Source organism: Montipora foliosa, chromosome 4, assembly GCF_036669935.1.
Source record: "Montipora foliosa isolate CH-2021 chromosome 4, ASM3666993v2, whole genome shotgun sequence".
Taxonomy (NCBI): Eukaryota; Metazoa; Cnidaria; class Anthozoa; order Scleractinia; family Acroporidae; genus Montipora; species Montipora foliosa.
Window position 1 is genome coordinate 33,350,615 of NC_090872.1, and position 23,126 is coordinate 33,373,740.

At 37.7% G+C, this 23,126-nt stretch overlaps 1 protein-coding gene across 1 annotated transcript; it reads left to right on the plus strand.

Annotated features, from left to right (window-relative positions):
- The first annotated feature begins 545 nt into the window (after positions 1-545).
- LOC138001238 (uncharacterized) lies at positions 546-19,129 on the plus strand. The gene is made up of 8 exons (XM_068847885.1): positions 546-646; positions 1,339-1,385; positions 1,725-1,838; positions 8,187-8,417; positions 11,502-11,672; positions 12,431-12,455; positions 17,797-17,941; positions 19,076-19,129. The coding sequence occupies exons 3-8, from the start codon at positions 1,754-1,756 to the stop codon at positions 19,127-19,129; spliced, it is 711 nt and encodes a 236-aa protein (XP_068703986.1). The 5' UTR covers positions 546-646; positions 1,339-1,385; positions 1,725-1,753.
- The last annotated feature ends 3,997 nt before the right edge of the window (positions 19,130-23,126 follow it).

A 23,126-nucleotide genomic window follows, 5' to 3' on the forward strand; every position in this document is an offset into this window, starting at 1 on the left:
AAAGGATGCTGGAACGGAGCAGACAGGATAATGTACAAAAATTCACTCACACTTATTGTGAACTTCTGATACGCGCTTATCTAACTTTTACAGATACCACAGTTCTTATGAACAACGTTTATTATAATCAGTGTGTGTACCCGTTAAGCTGTTGCTGGTCTCTTTAACGATATCCCGAGAATGAAAAGGTTTACACACTCGCTTTGGAACAGTGATTTTGTACTATCACGATTTAAATTAGAATTAATTACGCGATACGGCAACTCACTCTATCAGCTATCGCGGACGTTTCTTATGACAAAACATTTCAAAAAGTCCAAGAAGCCAAAAAGAAAATCAGAAAACGTATGCTAGTTGAACAGAACAATGGAAATTGTTTAATTGAGTTCGTGCTTTTCAGTGATTTTTATTTTTTTAAATTCAAATATTATTATATAAGCTATTGATCTATTGTTCGTGATTTTAGGAATGCTCTCAATGAGTACCAAACCTACATTGTCAACTTCATCGCTATTCAATTAACTGTGCTTTAATATTTTCATGTTCCCTGATGATGCCGGAGATCGGCGAAAGCTTGGATTGAAAATTTCAAAAGCAGCTCAAGGCCTCGACCGAACTGATTATTCATTTATTCTAAGATATGCTGGTAAGAACAACATATAATTACTAATCCCCATGAAATTCTATTGTTCTCTGTCTGCATTAAATCAACGATTGTAGTCTTTAATATGGCAAAACAACTGTAAATAAATAAGCATGCTGCAATATTAAAAATATTGCAGTCTGCAGGCTACAATTATTTAAAATATTGCAGCCTGTTTTAGGAAATTTAATGTATAAAGTGCGCAAAAACTGATAGCTTACAACATTGTCAACAGTACCGTTTGCGTTTAATTCTCGTTCATTGCAACTTAATTTTTTGTTTCGAAGTGCCATTTTGATCAACTAAAACTTAAAAATAAATACAGTCACGGAGACTGATAGTTACACGACGTTACCTTCGATTTCCGCTGAAATATCTGCGTTCGTAGAGCTCTGTGTAATAAATAATCCTTCGTCTTCCGACGAATCCATCGTCTTTCTAAACCCAGGGATTTCTGCTGGCTGCAATATTTCTCATAATGCCATGTGCCTCAGTAATTATCCATTAACAAACGTCGAATTATAAACAATTTACAGTTCCTGTGTCAATGTGCACGTTGCTCCTTCTTTATCTTCCTGGTTCTCTATTGTGTTTTATTTGTTTCTGAAGTTGTTATATTAAATCACTTTCCATTTATATTAGATTCACGCAATCGGTTGACAAGTTTGGATTAACATTATTTTTCTTTAATATAGAAGGAAAAGTCAACTCGTTATTCCAAAATAGCCGTCATTTTCACATGGTAAGATTGAAACTGAGAAAAGTATTTTGGAATAATAACGTGTATTTCGAACGTGCATCGTCGATACCGCAACAGCTTCGTTTCAGCTAAAGCATATTTCGTTTTTGCTGAAGCACGTTTCCTTTGTTGTGATCACAATTACGACTAACCCTAACCCTTTGGTCTCCTGGTCTCAAGTATTAAAACACCAGACCTGAAAGAAAGAAAAAAAGACTATTCAACGGAAAAGCGTGTATTTCAAGCGTGAATTGTCGATTCGGTAACAACTTCGTTTCTCCAATTCAGTGAAAGCCGCATAAATATTTTACGCTGGAGCGCGTTCCCTTTCTTGAATCACAGTTTTGACAGAGTGATTGAACTGGTTAAGGATGAAGTCAGTGAGGAAGAAGCTTTTTGGGCCCGTGATTACAAAAATCTTGGTTGTTGCTTCTATTTTTATACAAAGGCAATCTGGTAAGTAATCCAGGTCGTTATTTCCATCGCTATTACAGCGGTTATCAGTCACACGCGCCTGTTAAAAACATTTTTTTATTTTGTGAAAGTGAAATTTAGGTAGACGTCAATCTTATGTTTCCATGACAATAGTCTTGTTCTCTTGGCGGCAGTTGAATTCGTCATGGAAACATTTGATTGACGTCTGTCCCATTTCCCGCGAAATATTTTCACGCCAACCTATTCATTTAAAATATTTTTTCGCGCTGAGTGTTGCATCTTTTTTGTCCAAATAAATATCATTTATCGATCTGTCAGTTGATATATTTTTTTGTAATGTAATATCTATGTCAAAATTTTCATGTTAACAAGCATAACAAAAAAAAAAAAAGACGCACGCAGCAAATTTAGTCGCATTTACCTCTCCGTCGAATTCTCAAGCAAAGCACAGGAATTTTTAGCTATTGTACAGATTATTTCTCTATTCGTTAGCAATCATCCTTTCAAATATCAGAGAAATCAATCTAACTGATAAAATTTTACGATGTGACGAAAGGTCAATTTATTTTTATTTTATTATTGTTATAATGTTGTTTTTATCATACTTACGTATATACTTACACCATAGTTACTACTTGCACTACACTTTATACTACTTATACTTGCACTACTTACAACACCTTATGATTTGATAGCTTACAATAGCTTACAAAAACTTACAATATATTACAATAGGCCACTTTGAGAAATACCATAATACTCTTTGTTTGCTGCTCCCCCCCCCCCCCCCCAAATTTTGAATAAGCATTGTTTTTGTTTTGTTCTTGGGACCATTGTAAGTCCCAAGAGAAACTGGAAACAATGGTTATGCAAAATTTGGGGGGACAAACAGAGTGTTATGGTATTTCCCGAAGTGGCCTATACAATTAAGCCCTGGCCGAGCTATCAAACAAAGTTGGATTCAACGTTACAACTTTGCTCGATTCAACATTGTTCGACCGTTTGGCCACCATGTTGGATAATGTTCGTCCATCATTGTTTGTTCGATCAAGTGTTGGATGGAGTTTGCTGTCAATCAAACATTGCGACCAACCATTCTGCTCGACGTAACAATGTTGCAAGTGTTTTGCAGCTCTTCTAACAAAGTTGTGTCCTGAATCGAGTCACGTTCGCGCTGCTAGCCAATCACGAATCGCTATCTTATTTTCAAGCCTAGGCTTCTGGCATTATTTGCAACAAAGATGGCGGGCAAGGATCAACAGCTAGAAACCTTGATCAGTGAGTAAGAAGCAAGGCCTTTTTTGGGGGACACGTCTAGTCCCCTAATCACTATCGCTCTGTTTGGAGATTTCTAGTTCAATAGAGTTTGCAATTTCTGCAAATTCATCCGAGCTCATTCTCATCATCTCCTACACGCGGGTGTATCTTGCAATGACCATACTCTTTAATACGTTCTCTTAACCATGTTTTGGTTTTCCTCGTTTCAATCAATCATTTCCGTCCTCAAACAGCCCCAGTAGCACAAACTCTACGCGCAGTTTTCGTTTCAGTGTTAGCGCCATATTTCTAAATTAAGCCCCAACTTGAACTTGAATGTTTCGTCAAGCAATATTGGATAGTGTTTTGCACTAGCTCAACATTTACATCCAACAATGTTGCATGTGGAATCCAACTTTGCTCGATAGTTTGGCTAGGGCTTTACGCTAATCAAAATACAGTTGGTCTACTTACAATGCTCTTTTTCTTGTTTGTACATTTAATTAAACAAACCTTTGATGATGATGATAATAATAATAATAATAATAATAATAATAATAATAATAATAATAATAATAATAATAATAATAATAATAATAATAATAATATATCTTTTTAACTCACTAAAACTCAATGGTTTATGAAATAAAAATGTAGCAACAAGAAGTAAACCAGAAAACAAAAGTGGAGAATAAAAAAAGACCCGACCCGATATAAAATATGTAAGCAGAAATAAGTTCATTTTTTTCTTGAATTCCTTCTCCTTATTAGAATTGATTGCGAGATATTTCCCTGACGGATTACCCCCAAAATACTATTTCAAGTGAGTACTATTGGTCGTAAGCAGCGTTACAATTAGTGCTAAGCCTAAACATCCATTTTCAACAACGTGGGCCAACAGTATTTAAGTCTAAGCACCCATTTTAAAATGGGTAGCTTTCAATAACTGATGTGATGGCCGATTACTTCATGTAAGTGAAGTAAAACTGGTGCAACAATTATTGAAAGCTAACCTTTTTAAAAATGGGTGCTTAGACCTAAATACTGTTGACCAACGCTGTTTAAAATGGATGTTTAAGCTTTCCACCAATTGTGACGCTGCTTACGACCAATAGTACTCACTTGAAATAGTATTTTGGGGGTAGTCCGTTTGGGTCAGTGTTTTCGGGTCACCCATTTCTGCGTGACCGCCGTCTTCCGTGCCTCGTCCCAGACTGTCAAGTCAATTTGAGAGCTTGCGGCTGGTTCAAGAATTTTATATGTGCCTAGACCAAAGACCAAATCTTTAGAACTCAAGCATGCGGTCAATTTTAATGGCGTGGTTTTTCACCATTCAATAGCGAGACGAAGCGGAATGCAAGGGCGGAATGTAGAAATACTCTTGAGGTTAACTGTGATAACTTCTAACTGAGCGAAATTTTGATCACACATGTGGGAGGGCAAACCAAATACCGGAGTAATATGCAAGCACTTCGGGGAATGGTATGTCTGGCCCAGCGCCGCCAGACAATGTTCGTTCCAAACTGAAATTTGCCATTTCAGCGATCGCTTTTAATTAAACCGAGCCCAAAGCAAACTTAACAGTTTAGGATTCTTCTCGTTAAGATTCCTTTCAAAAAATTGGTTAAAATACCATGCACTAGCTGCAGAACAAACATTTGTTAACAGAACTAAAGACGAGCAAAAATACTGATCTTTTTAAAAAAGTTGTTGTAAAATTGTTGTAACAACAGAATTATAGACGAATAAAGGATAGGAGTATGATGCTCTCGGGCATTTCAGTGTGTCAATCAAAAGGAAAAAAGGAAAAGAGGCCCATTAAAAATTGTAAATCTAAAATGTTAAATGGCCCTCTTGGGAATGAATGGTGCAGCGGTATCAGGATGATGTTAAATTGTAATTTCAAAAAAGACGTTAAGTAATTAATGGCATTTTGTCTACTTTTGATCAAGAATTTTTCCGATCCACGTAAAAGTAGTTTCATTGTTCACTGATTTTCGCTAATATATATATTTTTTTAGAGGCGGGAGGGAGAGGGAGGAAGTTTTTGTCACGTTATGAACGTTGATTGTGCAGTAGCGAAAGATAAGCCAAAAATCTTCAACCTTGACCGCGATTTGAGTACATGACCGTTGCGATACGGATACTTTGTTCTACTAATTGGACTATCACTGAAGCCATCTTGTAGGTGGCCATCTGGTGAGTTCGTAATAACGAATCCGCGCTGGATACATATAAAAAGGGGAGGGATGCTCGTCGTCTCGCTTAGGGGTGTAAATTTCGGATTTTGGTCTCACTTAGGGTGTTCTAGGCAAAACGCTGTCATATGTAGCCGTCAAAGTGTTGTAGGGTTGCGCACAAAGAAATTTACAAGTGTTTATTTACACTTTTCAGTTTCTTCACGCAGGTGAAAGTATTAGATGATGATGTCTTTGCCATCATTAAAAGTCGCTCTATTTTTTATTTCTCTGTGTCTTAATATGGTCTCTTTTAGGGGTCAAAAAAAGCCCGAGCCACACCCAGATTGGTCTCCTATGTGGGTTGAATTTAAATTTCCGACGGGCATCCCTCCCCATTTTACCTATCTATTGTCAGGCCTGTACTTAAGTACGCAATGCCTGTTTGCCAAAACAACCCTCAGGTACTAACAACCAGTCTAGAATGGGTACAAAGTAAGTCACTACGTATTATTTTCTCTACGAAACTTACCAGGATGCCTTGGTTGCCTCAGACCTGACTACTTTAGAGGTTAGAAGGTCATATATATGCCAAGCCTATGTTCAGTCGCTCAGGATTCCAGGTCATTCTGCTGGGTTTTTATTAGCCAAGGAGGCTCCGCTTCTACATAGTTACAACCTTAGACCTGGTTTAGATTTTGTCACCTTTAAATTTTAAAACTGTAGGAGCTTACTATCAAAGCTGTTATAACGCTTGTATATTAAGTGGTCCCTATCCACGATTTGTTTTTTTAGCTCTGTAATTCAGCTATTCTGCAGCAATGAGTTTTAATAAACGGTCTGCTATTATTATCGAAGAAGCGCTACGTTGCTTTGCAGGCTACGTAGCCAACTTTTGCCGAAATTATGAGCTTTTTTAACGTAATATAACTTAGCAACCATACAACAATATCGAAGATTATAATATCAGGAGGTGATCTTGTTGCAAGTTTCTTTCTTTTTAAATTAAGTTAACCAATATTTCCAAAAAATTGGTCAAAAAAGGAAAATCCGGGAATTTTTAGATTCGTTAAAACCTGTCATTTCTCCATGACCACAAACAATGGCGATTTGCATAATTAATTATGCTTCGAGCCTCGATGGGCCAAACAGATATGAATAGAGGTTTTTCTGTGAAAAAAAATCATTTGAACAGTCCATGAAAAGCAATTATGTTTGGACATACGAACCACATAAAGCTCTTTACTAGGGCGGCCATTTTTACCTCGAACTCTAAACTTGAGCCCGCGATATGGTCACGTGATACTGGCCACATTGGCAAGTAGGGGGTGCAAGTACGTACGGACGATGAGCTGCAGTTCTTTTAGGTAATACAAATACTTTTCCCTTAATATGAAACTGAGCAGACACTTAAGTATATTATATACATTGCCGGTGACTTATTCTGGGTCTTTTTGCACGCACCGAGAAATCTGACGTGTAGTTTCGTTTCGAAAAATAAAGTTAGTCTTTTTTTTTTTTTCTAGGGAATTAGCATAAATATGGAGTATTTAATTTGATTGTCACCGTGGTCCGCGGTCCTGTAGTCGTTTGAGAATGTAATATGCATCATAAAAGTTATGCATTTTTGAAGAGTCATAAATCACTGCCATCGCAGTCCCATGATAGAGGATCAGAGATGACGACATAAAGTTTAGGAGTGATAAATGCTGGTCAAAGTAGTTCCACAATCATGCGGTTTTTTAAATAAGCGAAAAGAAATAGTTAACTTCCTTCTTACTTTTCCGATTGGTTTGAAATATGCAAACAAAAACCTATAGCAACTGCTCATTGAATACAGACCACAAAGCGTATTTGATCAGTATCAATTTATTATATATCTGTTATTGTGAGGCCGGAGGGTCCGTATTGGGGAAAACTGTGCCCGAGGTCTCGAGTGCGGCCCAATCTGAATCGAGACCGAGGGTACAGTTTTTCCCTCTACGGAACGACCAAGGCCGGTGAATAACTTGTTCAATTTTTTTTCCTACAAAGATTTGCTGGCTGGGAACCCTTGCTTAAGGCTGGCTTGCGATGCTTATTATCAAAAAAGAAATATCAGGCAATTCCGCAATGATCGGTGGATTCTGTTCACAATATATATTAATTTGTAAAGCAATACTGCAAGTTTACTTTTTCGAGCATTTAAAAGGATTCAAAAAATGTTTTTGGTCCTAACGTCGGCTCATCGCACAAACTCATGCAACCATGGCTAGGATTCCGCCCAGGTTTTCGGGCAAGATAGAAAAATTCCGCCCGGTCCCAAAACATCAGGTTGCAGGATTCGCATAATTCCGCGCCGCTCGCGCATTGTCTAGTATTTTTTTCTAATTTTACGTCTTACTAGCGCCTTATAAATCACGATCCAATAACATTACTTACCCTTGTCCATACGTTAAAAGAGATATAATTTAAGTTTTTGAAAGTGTGTTTGTTTAACAACTGACTGGCACTGTTTTGAGCTTTGAGTGTAAGTTTTGGATTTCATGATCCGCCGTTACTCACGTTCAAAACTGACCGATTGGACCTTAGAGGGTTGAATCCAGGGACAAAGGACGTTAAAGGCTCCCTAGCTTAAAATTTCAGCCTTCTAAACTAGTGAGCCTTTGACCTCATTTTCTCCTCAATCCAGCTCTTTCAAAAACTTGAAGTTAGTAATGGCGGACCATTAAATATGAATATTCCAGTTAAAGTAGAGGTGTCTTTTTGAAATCAAGGCTTAAAACTCTGGTCACACAGTATTAAGTCAACATAGTTTTGAAATCCAAAAAAAAAATAAGAATTGATTTTTTGGTAACAGGGGCACTGTTACACTGATTCTAAATAATACTTACTCAACGGAATTTTTATCGGTTGTGATATCAATTATCTTTTACTACTTTGTTTACAAAAACAGCAACAACTGAACCAGCTACTGAGATGATGACAACGAATCCAAAAACCCAGCCAAGAACAACACCAGAGTCACAAGATGTCGGAACTACAAGAAGAGGGATTTCAATAACGTTGAAAGTCACTAAACCTCTTTCGAAAACTGTTTCCTCAACAGTATCCCAGTTATCATTTCCAAGGAAATCGCCAAGCAACAGGATGACCATCGTGTTCAACCCTACAAAGGACATAAAGGGTATGTGACAAGTCGCCGAGCAATCTCTCCATTTCGGCCGATATGGCGAAGACATCTCTAGGTTTCATATTATCCGCGTTTCTCGAGATAGAGAGCTTTTCAGAGCATATCCTGCAACGTTAACGCCGAATGAATCTAAAGACAGAGTGAATTCAAACGAGCATGTTTGCAAGTCAGGAACAACTTGAATACTAGAGAAGTAATCGCCGTAATTTATGCTCATTCTGATAATTTGAATTATGTGACATCCTTGGATTTGTTTGCTTCGCCATTAATTGCTTTACTTATCAACTCCTTCACTAAGAACTACTACGATTAACTTTCATTAATTTATGGAGGAAACCCACCATAACCTTTTGCGCCATCTCATATAGACAAATAATAATAATAATAATAATAATAATAATAATAATAATAATAATAATAATAATAATAATAATAATAATAATAATAATAATAATAATAATAATAATTCGAGGATCCTTCAGTGGATTAGCGGAACTCTCCACCATTCACTTTCGGGCAATTGTATTGGCTTATTTACGTCACATGGTGTAAACTCACAGGACAGTTATCACGCAATAACCCCCGTTTTGCTTGGATACTTGCAATAAATGCTGTAGCGATCATTTCCGTTGAAAAGAACAAAGCCGGCGGAAAAAAAAAATAGGCAAAAGAGTTTTCATTTTACATGGAAGAAAAACAACCCATTTCCTGGGCCTGGTTGTTCGAAAGCCGATTAACTTAATCCAGGATTAGCGTAAACTTTTGTTTCATGTTTTCAACTTTTTGGTGAAATTTTCTTTTGCTTATTTCTGTTTTTCAAGATTGACTTCTTCTAATGTAAAGTTTTGCCGAATATCAGAGTTGAACAGTATTTGGAAGTAGAGGAATAAACTACTTAGTTAATATATTAATCTGGGATTAGCGTTATTTAATCGGCTTTTGAACAACCGGGCCCTGGAGTCTAGTAATGGCGACATTAGAAGGCTGGTCGCAAATGCTGTTCCGGAAAGTTCAAGAAAGTAAAAAGAAAAAAAAATGCTGACGTCTTTGAAGGTGAAGCAAGTTAGGAGCAGACTTAAGAGATTTAGTCCTCCGCGAATTTAAACTGATGAGGCATTTTATAGAGTAGAGAATTTAAGAGAAAAACTAAAAATATTAATGCCAGGACTTGAGCCAGGACTCAAATGAGGACTCGAATTCAACCCATGGACATGGGACCCGAACCTGGGCCGAATTGTATTTTGTTACTGAAACCGTCAAGTAACCATTCGACCACCTCACCCCTAGGTGCTTAGGGCAGATATTTTAATTTAAACACTATTTGATAATGCTGTATTATCAAACGGCAACAAAAAATATGGAACACTTCAAAAGGTCGGTTAACAAACTTCACGGCAAAGCTAAACATTTTAAAATCAAAGCTTAGGCCCAATTAATGTAGCTTAGGCCTAATTACTCTGAAGCAGCGGTATTATATAGGAGACTTAAATAAATCCTTTTTTTTTTTTAAGAGAGCGAGGTCTTGATCTCCAGTCTTGATCTCGAGTCCTGGCTTGAGTCCTAACTCGAATCCTAACTCGAACCCCAGTTAAGTTAAGTATCCTCAGAATTTAATACACTGTGTTTACTAACTGTAAAATATACCAACCGTTTGAAGGAGAAAGAAAATCCAGCCGCATTTTAAAACAGTGTCATCAGACTTAGCACATTTTGTCTTTCATGGTTGAATTAAATTTCTTTTTCAGTAGGCAACAAAGCACCTTGTTTTCGAGTTTTGGCCTCGCAGTGACAATTAAAATGATTTGATTTTTTTTTTCTGAGACCGACACGCTTTCTTTCTAGTCAAAATTTAAATAGTGCGTCACAAAAATACGAAGCATCGTCATCACATTCAACACTGACTTTTTACGAGCGGTTTTTTTTTTTTTTTTGCGATGTGCAAATTAAGGGCAGGGTTATAAAATAAATAAACGCCTTTCTGGCTTGCTGTTATCTTGGCTGATAATGTCCTTGGCTGAGGGATTGTCCTCAAAATTTCAAATTTGTCCTCGAAACTGCGCTTCTCGGCCATATATTTATTTTTCGGACAATCTCTCAGCCACGGACATCAGCCGACATACCAGCCACCAGAAGGGGTTTATTTACTAAATATAACAGGTCACGTGACTCCCGTGATTGAACACATTGCAAATGCCGACAAAGAGCTGAAGTGAAACTCGTTTTAGGCGGGAGGCCAGATGTTTCTAGCCGTTCTATACATCCGGTACTTTGATGCCACAAAAGTACAGATTTGTTGCTGTTGTTGTTGTTGTTCTTTTTTTTTTTTTTGCCCGTTTGGACTTTGGGTCTCAGGAAGCCATGGACTCGAATTTCCATCGTCTTATTTTAATTACGAAACGAAATAATCGAACATTTTAGCTCACGCAACAATTATAGTTTATAGTTATTGCAATTATAAGATGGCGACTTGTTAGCTCTTTACTACATATTTTCGAATAAAGCAATTGTTTATAGAAGAGCAATTCGATCGGACGGTCAGTGGTGAAGTAAATTACGGGAGAGAAAACCATTTAAAAATACAAGTTAGTCATTTCAAAAATATGCGCTTACACCTAAATGCTGGAATCCGTGCTTTAAACCAAGAATTAAGGATATGAGATCGCATATTGCGCTTGCCCAGGGGACTGTTCTCCATGCAGTCTCGAGATATGGGGAACACAGATTCCCTAGAGGGCTCGCTTCCTGAGCACTTGCAATGCGCCTTACAACAGAAAATAACCATATCCGGTGCTTTCATTGCAAACAACTAGTACTTCGAAAAGCCATCGAAAACCCTGAAAACTGCGCAGTAATTTTAATAAATCTGGTAGGATTTTAACTATTGTACACTGAAATTCCGTTGGTATTGGATTTAAAAAAAAAAACACAAAAAAGGTGAGAAAATGATTGTAATTGGGCAGAGCCGGAACCCTGTTAGTAGATCATGGGCCCTTTATGTTGGGCTCAGTTCTAATGAAAGACAGAGCAGTGGCAACACGTAATAAGACGTATTTCGATTTTACTTCCTTTGTGCCTCAGATTATACATCGATAACTAACATCACGATCATATCAAACGCGATGGATTTCAAGAAAATACCAGACGGGAGTAAATCTAATGTATCTTGGATGATAGCTGCGCTGGTGGGTTGGGCTGTCGTCATTGTTCTGTTCGTATGGCTGATGATGTTATGGAAGCGGCTCAAGAAAGGTTTGACTTGCTATTTACTTTAAAAAAAGTTAACTTAGGACCGAGGAAATATAGAATGATAAAGGTTTATTTATTTTTTGTATGTGCACCTGCTTGTTCTGTGAATTATGCTTAGTCCTCTCTCGTTAGTTTGTACCTGTTTAAGTCCGCAGTCCATAGTCCACAGTGTGAAGTCCAGAGTCCAACTATAAAGCAAAATGAGATCAAGGAATCGATGTTTACATGTTTGAGACTTTTTTTGAAACCAGATTGTCCTTAAATGATTGATGCTGGTCATTATAATGAGTTTATCTGATCTTGTTAACACATAATTAATTGGTTTCATATGACTCCATAACATTGCCGTAACTTAAAACGTGTTGTAGGGGCAATCCTTCTAATAAGAAATTCCCTCGAAATTGTTGATACTTTTTTTAATCCTTCTTAATTATTGATTCCGAGATGTTTTAATATGCCTGAGCACAGCATTCCTTGATGCTGTCTTCCAATCCCATTTTTGGTTTCATTGGTCTGACTTTTGGATTCGGAAAAGTCAGTGTCCCAAAAACAGACGTAACAACGAAGTGACAAGTTTGACTACATTTCGCCAAAAGTTGGAAGAATTAATTGAAACTAGGAGAATGGCAATTTGACAACAAAATAGGCTATTTTCGTAATACTTCCCTCTTCCAATAAAATTACCGAGTTGTGGCTCTCTTAAAGTCAACATAAAACAAGAAAGACATCCTTGTTAAACCTTTTCTTTTTTTAAATTGTAGATCCAAAAAAAGGGGATTCTACGAGGTACGTAGACACCTTAAGGCTATATTAATTTTCCGTTAAGTCTGGCATAATTTAATTCTCTTGAATATGGAAGCCAGAACATAAATCTACCCAGAATGTTTCCGTCCTACCGAACAAAGAAATCCAAACTCAAGATATAACAAAATGCCGGCGTCCTCAATCTATGGGAATTCTTTGAAACTGGACGCGGGGGACATTCGTGTCGTACGGTTCTGTTTTAGGTCATTCGGAATAAAAAAAAGTAGGCTTCTTTTTCAAACGTTGGCTGACGATGTAGCACCTGTATTTCAAAAGAGATACCTGTTGGAATGTAATATGCTAAGCAGCCAACGTTAAATAAAATGTCACTTCTCGTAACTGGCTCATTTTCGTTGCCCTGAGGTAACATCTGATTTACCTGTGGTCTGCTGTCCGACTTGTGCACTGGCTCTGTCAGTAGAGTAACGGTAATCTCATCCTAAGTTAGTGAGATCAATTCCCACGTTGATCTGAATGTTTGTGGGCCCATTTCCACTGATTACTAGGGCTACCCCTCATATAGATTAGAAGGGAATAAAAAGAGCAATAGGCCTTATGCATGGTAACGGCACATGCTCAGACATTCACCACCAAGCCTCGCTTACACAAAATTATTCACATCATCTGAACATACAATGGTGTTGGCACGTGGGTTTTAGTTCCTTACAAGCCAAAATTTACAAGTCATGTCGAGACTTGGTGGTGAAATCAGCAAGTCAGACGTCATTTACTCTCTGAGAGACATCATTTGAAATGAATCCTGCTAGTTAAAAACAAAATGACTTCTCAAGTTCGCAGTTGAACTCACTTAAAATCAAAGCTCTAAAATATTCCAACAAAAGGGTATCCGGCATGCATTTGTCCAAAATAAGGTGGCACGAGCAAGCATGCATACAACCTCTTGGCTGTAGAAATGACCGGGACAGCCCACTAGTTTATGCGCAAGAATTTAAGCGAAAGCCCCAAGTTCCAACTTTGTTAACTTTGTTCTTGTTGTTATGGTCTTAGTAACGATAATAAAGAGAAGTCGGAGACGAGGTCATCGAGCAGATTACTTCTATTTTCCGTTTGAGGTCCTTGACGTTGTTATACTGGCAACAATGAAAAACAAACATTTTTGTTAAACTTGGCAGATTTTTGGCTTTCTTGAGTTTCAGCAAAGCCTAATAGAACAAGCTCAGGCTTTTATATGAGAAGTGCAACCTACTAGAAAATGATCCTCGCACTTATCTGGACAAGTTAAGCAGTGCCTCTAATAGACACCTGAAAAATTCAGGTGGCTCCAACTGGACTCCAACCCAATGATAATAGTAATCAGTTTATTCCCTCCTTTCGTAGTTAGAACTAAATTACAGGAGGGTCAGCAATTTCAGCATACATACAACTTCTAATATAAATGTAAATATAACTATCATGGAAAATGAGCAAATAAGATGTAATTATTTAATAAAATTCTTGGGTGCTTAGGCGTATTTGTAGGTTACAAACCGATCAAGACGCAGCTTAGTTGCGGTGGGCCGGTCATTTATAGCACTTCAAGAGCGTAAGTTGTACCTGTGAGTCACGTCAGTGCGCTGTGGCAGCAAACTCGCAAGGCCATCCGAATCCTTAGCTTTGGAGATAAAATTTTTGCAGGCAGCATTTCGGCGCTGGGCAAGAGTAGAGGCCAGTCCACAGCAAACTAGCGCGTCCTCGTACCAGCACTCGGGATATATTATTCTAAGTACCGTCTTCTGTGCGCGTTCTATTGGTTCAGAAAGTCGAGATATTGGCCCAAACGGGAGAAGCATATTCTAAAATGGAACGAATTAGGCTGGAGTAAAACCTTAACCAGGTCCTCCTTTAAACTCCTGATTTCTTATGTATGCGTATCGCATAAATCCCGGGCTTGCGGGCTCTTTGAACAATATAATCGCAGTGGACGTTACAGCTAAGACTCTCCGACACATGAAAGCCAAGCAGTTTGTATGAAGCTGCGCGCTTGATTACAACACTAAGTAGCTGCATCGGTGGAGGAGTAACAGGTTTGAACTGCGAGAAATCTACAAACTTTTCTTTGCACTTAGTTGGATTTAAGCGCATTCCATGCTCCCTAAAATAGCGACAGATATCATTAGCTATAAGCGGTAAAACGCTAGGCGAACACGTCGGAATTACTTCTACTACAGACAGATCAACACATTTAGCACGAATGTTACAGTCCCTTGCTAAGTTGTTTACTAAAATTTCAAATAACAGAGGGTCCAATTTGTTCCCCTGAGGAATACCTCCTCTCGGAACCGATGAGCCAGACAATGTTACCTATTTTGACTTTCTGAGATCGATTACTTAAGACCCAATCCAATTATTTAACACCTCATGAACACCAAGCAAGCACGCATCTCAAAACAGAGGACATTATGATCAACAAGATCAAAGCCTTTGCCAACTGATCTGTAAACAAAATTTTACTATCCAGAAATCCTAAATTACAATGCAAGATATATATATATATATATATATATATATATATATATATATATATATATATATATATATATATATGTATGTATATATAGGCCAATGCATGAGATGTAGACTTGCCGGGTAGGGCAAATTTGTTTGAATCTAGTCAGGTATCAATCAACTGGTAATACAGAGAATAGAACTTGAAACCGTCCATGATCTTAGCAATATGGCAAGTAAAAGTAATAGGTCTCAAATCGTCCTCAACCGACTTTGGAGGAGTGCACTTTGGGAAAGCCCTAACGAGAGATTCCTTTAGCTGGTCAGGGAACCAACCTTGCATCAGTGACGAGTTGCAGACATTTTTTACGACAGGGGCCAATTCACAGGCGAATTCCCTCACAATCTTATTTGGAATAACATTCAGGCCAGGCAACTTGTTAGCCTTGATGATGACCTCACGACCTCTGCAAAGCCTGTGCAACGCTTTACGAACTAAGCTTTGTCGTCAGCGCAGGTTAAATATTTAGGATCCAAATATAAACGGCCGCTTCTAATATAGCCTTTGACCAAAGTTTGGAACAATATCTAGGAATCGCCGCCATCAACCCTTACGATTTATACAAAATATAGCAAAGCGTTTAAGAAATATTTAAAAAAGTACTTTTTTAAGAGCGTTCTAGCTTAGTTAACTATTGTTTTCTGTTTTGTTTTTCATTTGAACAACTGTTTTAATTTACAGAATAGCTTCTATAGTTCAGCCAATATTGTCAAAAACATATGTTATGCTCTAAACACTGGTACCTAAGGAAATATATCAACAGTGGAATGTGAGAAATGGTGTTTTTAAGAAATGAAATTGCTGACTTGAATAAGCACGCGAGCTTTTTTAAGGAGCGTGCTTCTCGCACTTCTCGAGTGTTCTTAAAAGAAGCCCAAGTGCTTATATAAGTCAGCGATGCAAGAGTTCCTCCAGATCAAGCAAAAGGCGGTGCATGCTGGGGTTTGAAAACTTTAACTCTTTTCCACCCTTCAAGAATTTTCATCGCTTACTAGTACATCGTTTCTTTCTTTTTCATGAGAGTTCAGAGAGTCGAAGTTGACATTTAATTTGAAGAAAATCTTCAGCCATTATGGCGGATACGCAGAATTTTGGTTTTCGACTTATGGCATTTTCTTGCGACGTGACATGCGTGCAGATATGTTGCTCTATTTTGTACTCCTGTGACTAAGGACAATTAGTATATACTCACTCAGTGATCTTGGTGTTCAAGCAGTCTGATTGGTTCGCTATCTCGGGGTAATTGACAGAGCAGTATTCACTCCCTACGGTGTGAATAATGAGTGATCTAAACAAAACAAAATGGCCAGCGTAAACTCTTCTGAATCTTCTTGAACTCTTCTGAATCGGAAAAATTGAGAATACAAGATGATCCTGTGCTACAGAATACAAAGAGAGCTACAAAATTTGGTCTGAAAGTTTTCAAAGGTAAGAGAGGAATTTGTACTTTTGCCAACCAGTGTTTGACTTCGTTTTCCAGATAATTATACGATCTTCACGCCAACAATTTGTTTCACTCGGAGTAATTCCTTCTTGTAGGGCTATTCGCCCAGCAAAACGAATTTGTCAGTGAAAAAAAATGTTTAAGAAAGTTCCACATGGCTGCAAGGAAACAAGACGGGTCATTTTACAATAAACCAACGCTCACCTCGATTAGAACCGCCATTTCATGTTGATCCTTTAACAACTGCACTTTCAATTTACATTTCAAATGAACCTCTAAAACTTTGATCGAACAGTGAAAATGTTTTACAGTGCAACGCGCCTCACCGTGGCCACCCAACAAACTTTTACATTTGGCAATTACCTGTAAATGCGTCAACTCAACAACCCATGCAACGGTGTTGAACTTACAACTGTGCGAACTTTCCAAGGAGGCGTGACTGTCAACCAATTTCACACATCCTGATTGACGAACTATTTGCAAAAAACTTTGTTAGGCGGCCAAGGTAAGGCGCGTCGCACTATAACAAGCGGACTTTCAATTTAGATTTGCTGATTTAAACAGTGTAAAATGACCATTTTGTGACGTTTCAACGAAGGTTATTTAGATTTGCCATCTTTGAAGCTTCTGTAAACACTCTCGCACTTGCTTAATGCCGCTTGCTCGTTTCCACGCATGAATTCAGATGTCAATTAAATCTACTTTGGATGATTTTCTTCTTCAAATTAGTCGAGATCACTTCGTGAGTATATATTAAAACAATTATTCTTTTCAATCTCGGTGAAAAGTGGTAGAATATTTACCTCGATTTCAAAGAAATACTGTTTAGTGCTTTATGGTGATCTTTTAATGAACTTCCTTGACCCAATCAGAAAGAGGTTTTTTTTTTTTTTTAATAAACTGGCTACTTTATGGTTGCTCTTCATCTATCGTGTATATGTCAGGATCCAGGAACCCATGACCCGGAGCCTACAACTCTACTGTGTTCGTGTAACGGCTTTTTCACGGACCGATTTATTTTGATTGAATTTCCTGCGAATGAGACTCCCACAGGAGCCCGATGATCAATTACAAGAAATTAAGCTGACGTCATAGGGTCACCTAACCGGAACTGCCTTTGTTTTTTTACCTAATTCGCGGTAAGGGCTAGTCTAAAAATAAACCTACTTGTGAAAACGCCGTTTCACAGACGCTGTATGGAAGTTGCACACTCCAGATGGGCTCCTGTAGGATCTTAATGTAACAGCCCATTGAGGGCTTCACGCGCACTGCCAGTCAACAGTTGATGAAAATCATGACGATCCCGTTACGCGGTTAATGTACCTTGTCAATTTCTTTTAATAAATGTGTCATCTCCATGAACGTTTTTGCAGGGATCAGCCACGGAAACAAAGTCTTCCTAATCACAAAACTGTTGACATAGAGGAAGAGGTTACATTCATGAACCTGACCGAAATTAGATCCCAAATGTCCGAAGAAGAAGGTGGATATGCCGTATTGAATATGCAAGGAATGATGGTCAGTTACCTTTCTATGCCTAAAATACATAATAATAATAATAATAATAATTATTATTATTATTATTATTATTATTATTATTGTTGTTGTTATTATTGTTGTTATTATTATTATTATTATTATTATTATTATTATTTTGTTAGAATGTATTAAATTAATCAATTATATTATAGTTATATATGATGGTCCACATCGATATACAGTGAACTAATTTTAGTTTTAGTGGTTGTTAATGCTGCTCAGATTAATTTAAACCTTTTTCTGACGAACACAACAAATACCGTTTTCATAAAAAAAGGAAAATGAAAGCAGAATTTGATGAAATAATTTTACGGGTTTTTTTTTGTATTTTTGTGTTTTTTTTTTGGTTCTTACAAATTATTAATAGACCTTTACAGCTTGTACATTTTGTTTTCCCAATACAGATCATGGAATAATACTCAGGAGGCTTGGTCCTTTGTTTTGTTCATTAAAAAGAGTGCAAGCAGGCATATTCATGCTTGAATACCCTCATTTTAATGAACACAACAAAAGACCAAACCTCCTTAGTATTATCACATGATCTGTATTGCGAAAACAAAATGTACAAGCCGAAAAGGTCTATTAAGACAAAATAGTCACCATTAGTCCTTAGATTGACCAAGAGACCCCATAGCAAGTAAAGCGTGTTATTTTGGTACTTATTTACTTAATATAACTAACAACAAAAAGAGAGTGATAGAGTTGTTCTCGACTGAGTTTCGAGACTGAAACCTCACCTTGTGATATCTTATGTCCAAGAAGCAATAGTCATGTCACAGCAGTCTTCCAAAATGTGACAGGCCGTATTCGTGTTTCATACAAATGCTGCAGGAATTCGATTATTCAGTCTTTTTCAATACGGACGCCCGTCGTTTGAGTAAGACTTCCTTTAAGAATGAACGAATTCGTCATTGGCAATGTTTTATTTTCGAACCAAACACAGAAAAAAAAGGATACATTTATGTCTTTAATGTGGTGTTGTTGTTGTTGTTGTTTTTTTTTTTCACAGCTGGAAATCAACCCTTTTTCTCTAACAAGAATTTGCTTCCCCTTTCCGAGCCTCGCAGCGTTCAAGTTCTTTCCGTTAATTTCTTTTTCTCTTGCTTTTTACAGCGTCCAACTAATGCCACGTATACTTCCCTTTTGAAGTCTGAAAAAATGGTGTAAAGAGCATTCTGTTCGCAGGGACGTTTTAACTGAACAGTGCGAGAATATCTGAAGACATTACTATTCTGCTTTAACTTGTTCATGGGCCATTTGCAGCTGCCGATCACATGGTGACCACACGGGAGAGCAAATAGCGCACTTGCATGTGGGACATCTAAGACAAAGCAACTTTATTTAAATTATCTTTTTTTTAGGCTGTTGTTGCCACAGTGAATCATCAGAACCAAAAGACACCAACGTTTAGCATGGAAACTGATTACAGTTTTCATATTTGGCAGAGGGTGATAAAAGGGATATGGCCTAAATGGGCTAGTCTCACGCTAGTTTAGCTCAGTCGGCAGACTCAAAAACGCCTTCGTATTAATAAGGAGTAAACCTTAATGCTGTAATTTTTGTTGCACCATGAGCCACATTAGTGAACTCAGTAACGGTACTTGTTTTTTTACGCTTACAGCATAAGATGGTCAAAATGAAAAATGAAATTAGACCTGAATTTTTTTAAAAAATTATAGCATTTTGGTATATACTTGGTATATTTAAATGATTGTTAAATATTTCATAGCCTAATTACGATAATGTTTTATTTTGAGACTTTCCCTTGGGACTTCAGGAATTCTAAATCACTAATTTATGGGATTTTCACCCAGTTTTGTCCTAAAAACCTTTGAAGTACCTCAAGACTGCCGTGTTGTATTGAGGCTCATCAAATGTAGCACTATATCTACTGGACCAAGCGAGAATTATTGATCTGCACCCTCAAATGCGGTCAAAAATAATAAAGAGCATTTTAGCCAACATTAATGTAAGGAAAAAAGCAGAAATTTGAGTGGCGAAAATAAAACGAGGAATTGAGATTCAAGGAGCGTTGTCCTCCAACAACGTAAACTAGCTTTATTGCATTTTTTTTTTATTTGACAGATTTTTTTTAAAGGTGCACTGTGCATTCGCATTTTGCAGGGGCAGATTTTATAGGAGACAACAATTCACAAGCCTCGGCTAGAAAAGTTAAGAAAGGCGTTCCGGCTAAAGATTGTCAATTGAAATCACCCATATGGTTATTCGCTGTTCATTTGGCGCGCGCTAGGATCGACTGTCCCCGGGAATCTTAAAATACAGAACTGCTATTTTCGACCATCATTGTTAAATTAACGGGGTAATACCCGGAATGATAACTCTCTAAAGATAAGTTGTTTACAGTGTTTATTTTTCTTTTATTTTGATTTTCTTCCATTTCTTTCGGTGAAAATTTCCTAAACTTGGACATTACATGACGTTTGCCCAGAGGAATCTTCTGAAGGCCAAAAAATAGGGGGTTAAAAAGGTGCATTTTAAAATTGTCTTACAAAATCTCTTGATGAATTGGCAGACAGAGGGCGTAAACAGTAATTACCACACTGAAAAAAAAATTTGAAGAAATTTCGCATTTTTTTCCATTGCACAACGTCCATCGCAGAGTAGAAATTTCCCAAGATCGCCATTTTAGCATGCGTGAAGTTCCCAACCACGTGCACGCGCGCGCGTACATCTGCTTAAAATCTAATGTTTACCTAAGGGAAGAAATCGATGGAATTTGGTCGGGAGCTCTTCGCAAAAAAGGAACAAATTCTGGAGAAGTATCTTCTTCAGTTTGTCTACAAATATGGGAATCCCCCTTTAGCGATTTTTGCTTGTTTTCCGTAGCGTTCACGACTCCAAGGACGGCTGTGTCGATCGTTGTTAGAATCAGATAAGTTGTTCAGAATAGTAGGAAAGGATTTTTCCTGAATTGACGTTCTGTTGGACTCCAAATAGTTTTCAGCCTTCATACAAATAGGTAAACATTTCGAAAAGATGATATGTCCACGTAATTTTGCCGAAGAAAGAGTTTGCAAAGTTGGGAAGCCATGTTTGTCTACTTTTCGCGTGGGAGAGACGCGCGTTGATCGTGCGAGGTTTAAGGCTTGCGTCATCAGCCACGTCCTAGCAACAAGGTTGCGCGCTGTCAGGAAACTCGGACGGCAACCGGAAGAGAACATTTCGCGTGCCAGGACAGTGGTGTCTCCCAGATTTTTATACAAACGAGAAGCTCCAAAAAGCTTACACTGGGCTGCCTGTGGTACGCGTTACACAAAGAACTGCAGCGTTTCAGTTAATTTGGGGCGTCATTAAAACCATTTGAGGGGTTACCCACATGTCGCGCTAGCAGAGGCCCTTTGGCTCACACGTTTAATTATTTTGTAATGTCCTGTCCCATTTTAAGGTCTTTTAGTCTTTTAAGCTTTCGTAATAAATTCAGTTTAAAGATAACAAAACACGCTCTTGAGTACAATTCACTCGTTTCTTCTTTAAATAAATAGTCGGCAAAAAACTAACTGCAAATTGCTCTGACGGACATTTTCCAGCATGTCTAGCAGTTGGACTAAGCAAACGTTTATTGCACATACAAGAAAGGACTAAAGGTGTTGTTTCCGCTTCATAATGTGATGGTCTAATCTGATGCCAGGTCAAAACATTGTTTGGCTTTGCGTTTGCACCAGAAAAAGGCAATCCAAGAGACAGATGAAGAAAAAAAATAACATAGTGTTTATATATAACTATGAATCGAATTCTCATTGAAAGATCTTAAAAACACGAACATTTTTGCAGTCTCTAACGTTTTGTCAAAAGGAAGAAATTGATCACATGCTAGGCAACCGTAAAGGTGCACGTGATCACCCTGTGTCAACTGAATGAACTAAGGGAAAGAATGTTTCAGAGTAGAACAACGTACTTTTTAGCGAAGAAACTTCCGTCGTTAGTTAATTTTGTTGTAATATTTAACTGAATATTTAGATTTCTTCTGTCGAGTCAGGAAGCCTTCTTTGTCGGGTTCCTGAGAAACGTATCTATTTTGACTTCAGGGTGAACTATTTACACAATCGAGAGGTTGAGCGGCCGTGTAATTGAAAATCTAAACATCTATGAGATACAAAAGCAGACTTGCAAATTACCGCAAATCACAATGCTGACAAGCACAAAAGCGAAGAAATGGTTAAGTAAATATGAAGATTGTTACTATCTGAATGTATCACGCAAATTATGTAATTTCATGACACTCAAATTTCGCAAGAAGCGCGAGTTTCATGTACACAATCTTCGCACTAGCAAGTCGCAGCAATAAAATTGGATTAACCAGGAAGTTAAAAGAATATTGTTGGCTTCCCAAATAAATTTCATCTTGCACTACAATGACAAAATCATTTGTCAGAGAAATAAAATTCCTTTCTCCTCGTGTATCACATTTCAACGCACGTATGCAAATTTGTTAACTCATTTTCAACCCGATTCCCGGGAAAAATACATAGTAATAGCAAAATTATTATTTGTCGTCAAGTGTTGCATCTTTTATGTTCAAATAACAGCTAAAAATAAAGATTTTTTAACGATCTATCCGTCGGCTTCCTGGGAGAATACTCTCTAGAGAGTAAAGGAACTCCGACGTTAAAGGAGAACTGAAGGCAAGAAGATCAAATTTTTTTGTGTCTTATTATTATCGAAATATAACGTCCTTTACCTTAACAAACAGGAAAAATCCTTTTTCATCTTGAAAGGCCTTGAATTTGCCCAAAATCTTTGGTTGTTTTTTCAATTTGAACGCCCGCCATTTTGTTTGCTTTTCCTTCCGGTTACTTCCAAAAAAGGAATGTCAGCCGCCATGTTGTGACGTCATTGCGCACAAGCAAGCAGCTGGTTTTCACTGAAATCTTCTGTTATCGTTAAGTCTCAACATAGTACTCCGCTTTCTTCGTCGTTAATACACGTAAGTTTATGGCAGAACTTGAACCATATTCTTTCGATCCAATGCGAGAAAGTTCAGGATCGCAGGAAGAGGAAGCAACCGAAAGGGAAGGCTCAAGATGGGGAAATACGACTTGGTGCAGCTGTGATTTTTGCTTTAACCGGGAGGCCGGGACAGCAAGAAAAGGAATGCATCTGCTGCCGCGATATAGAGGAGCTATGAACAAATCTCAGGTGAATT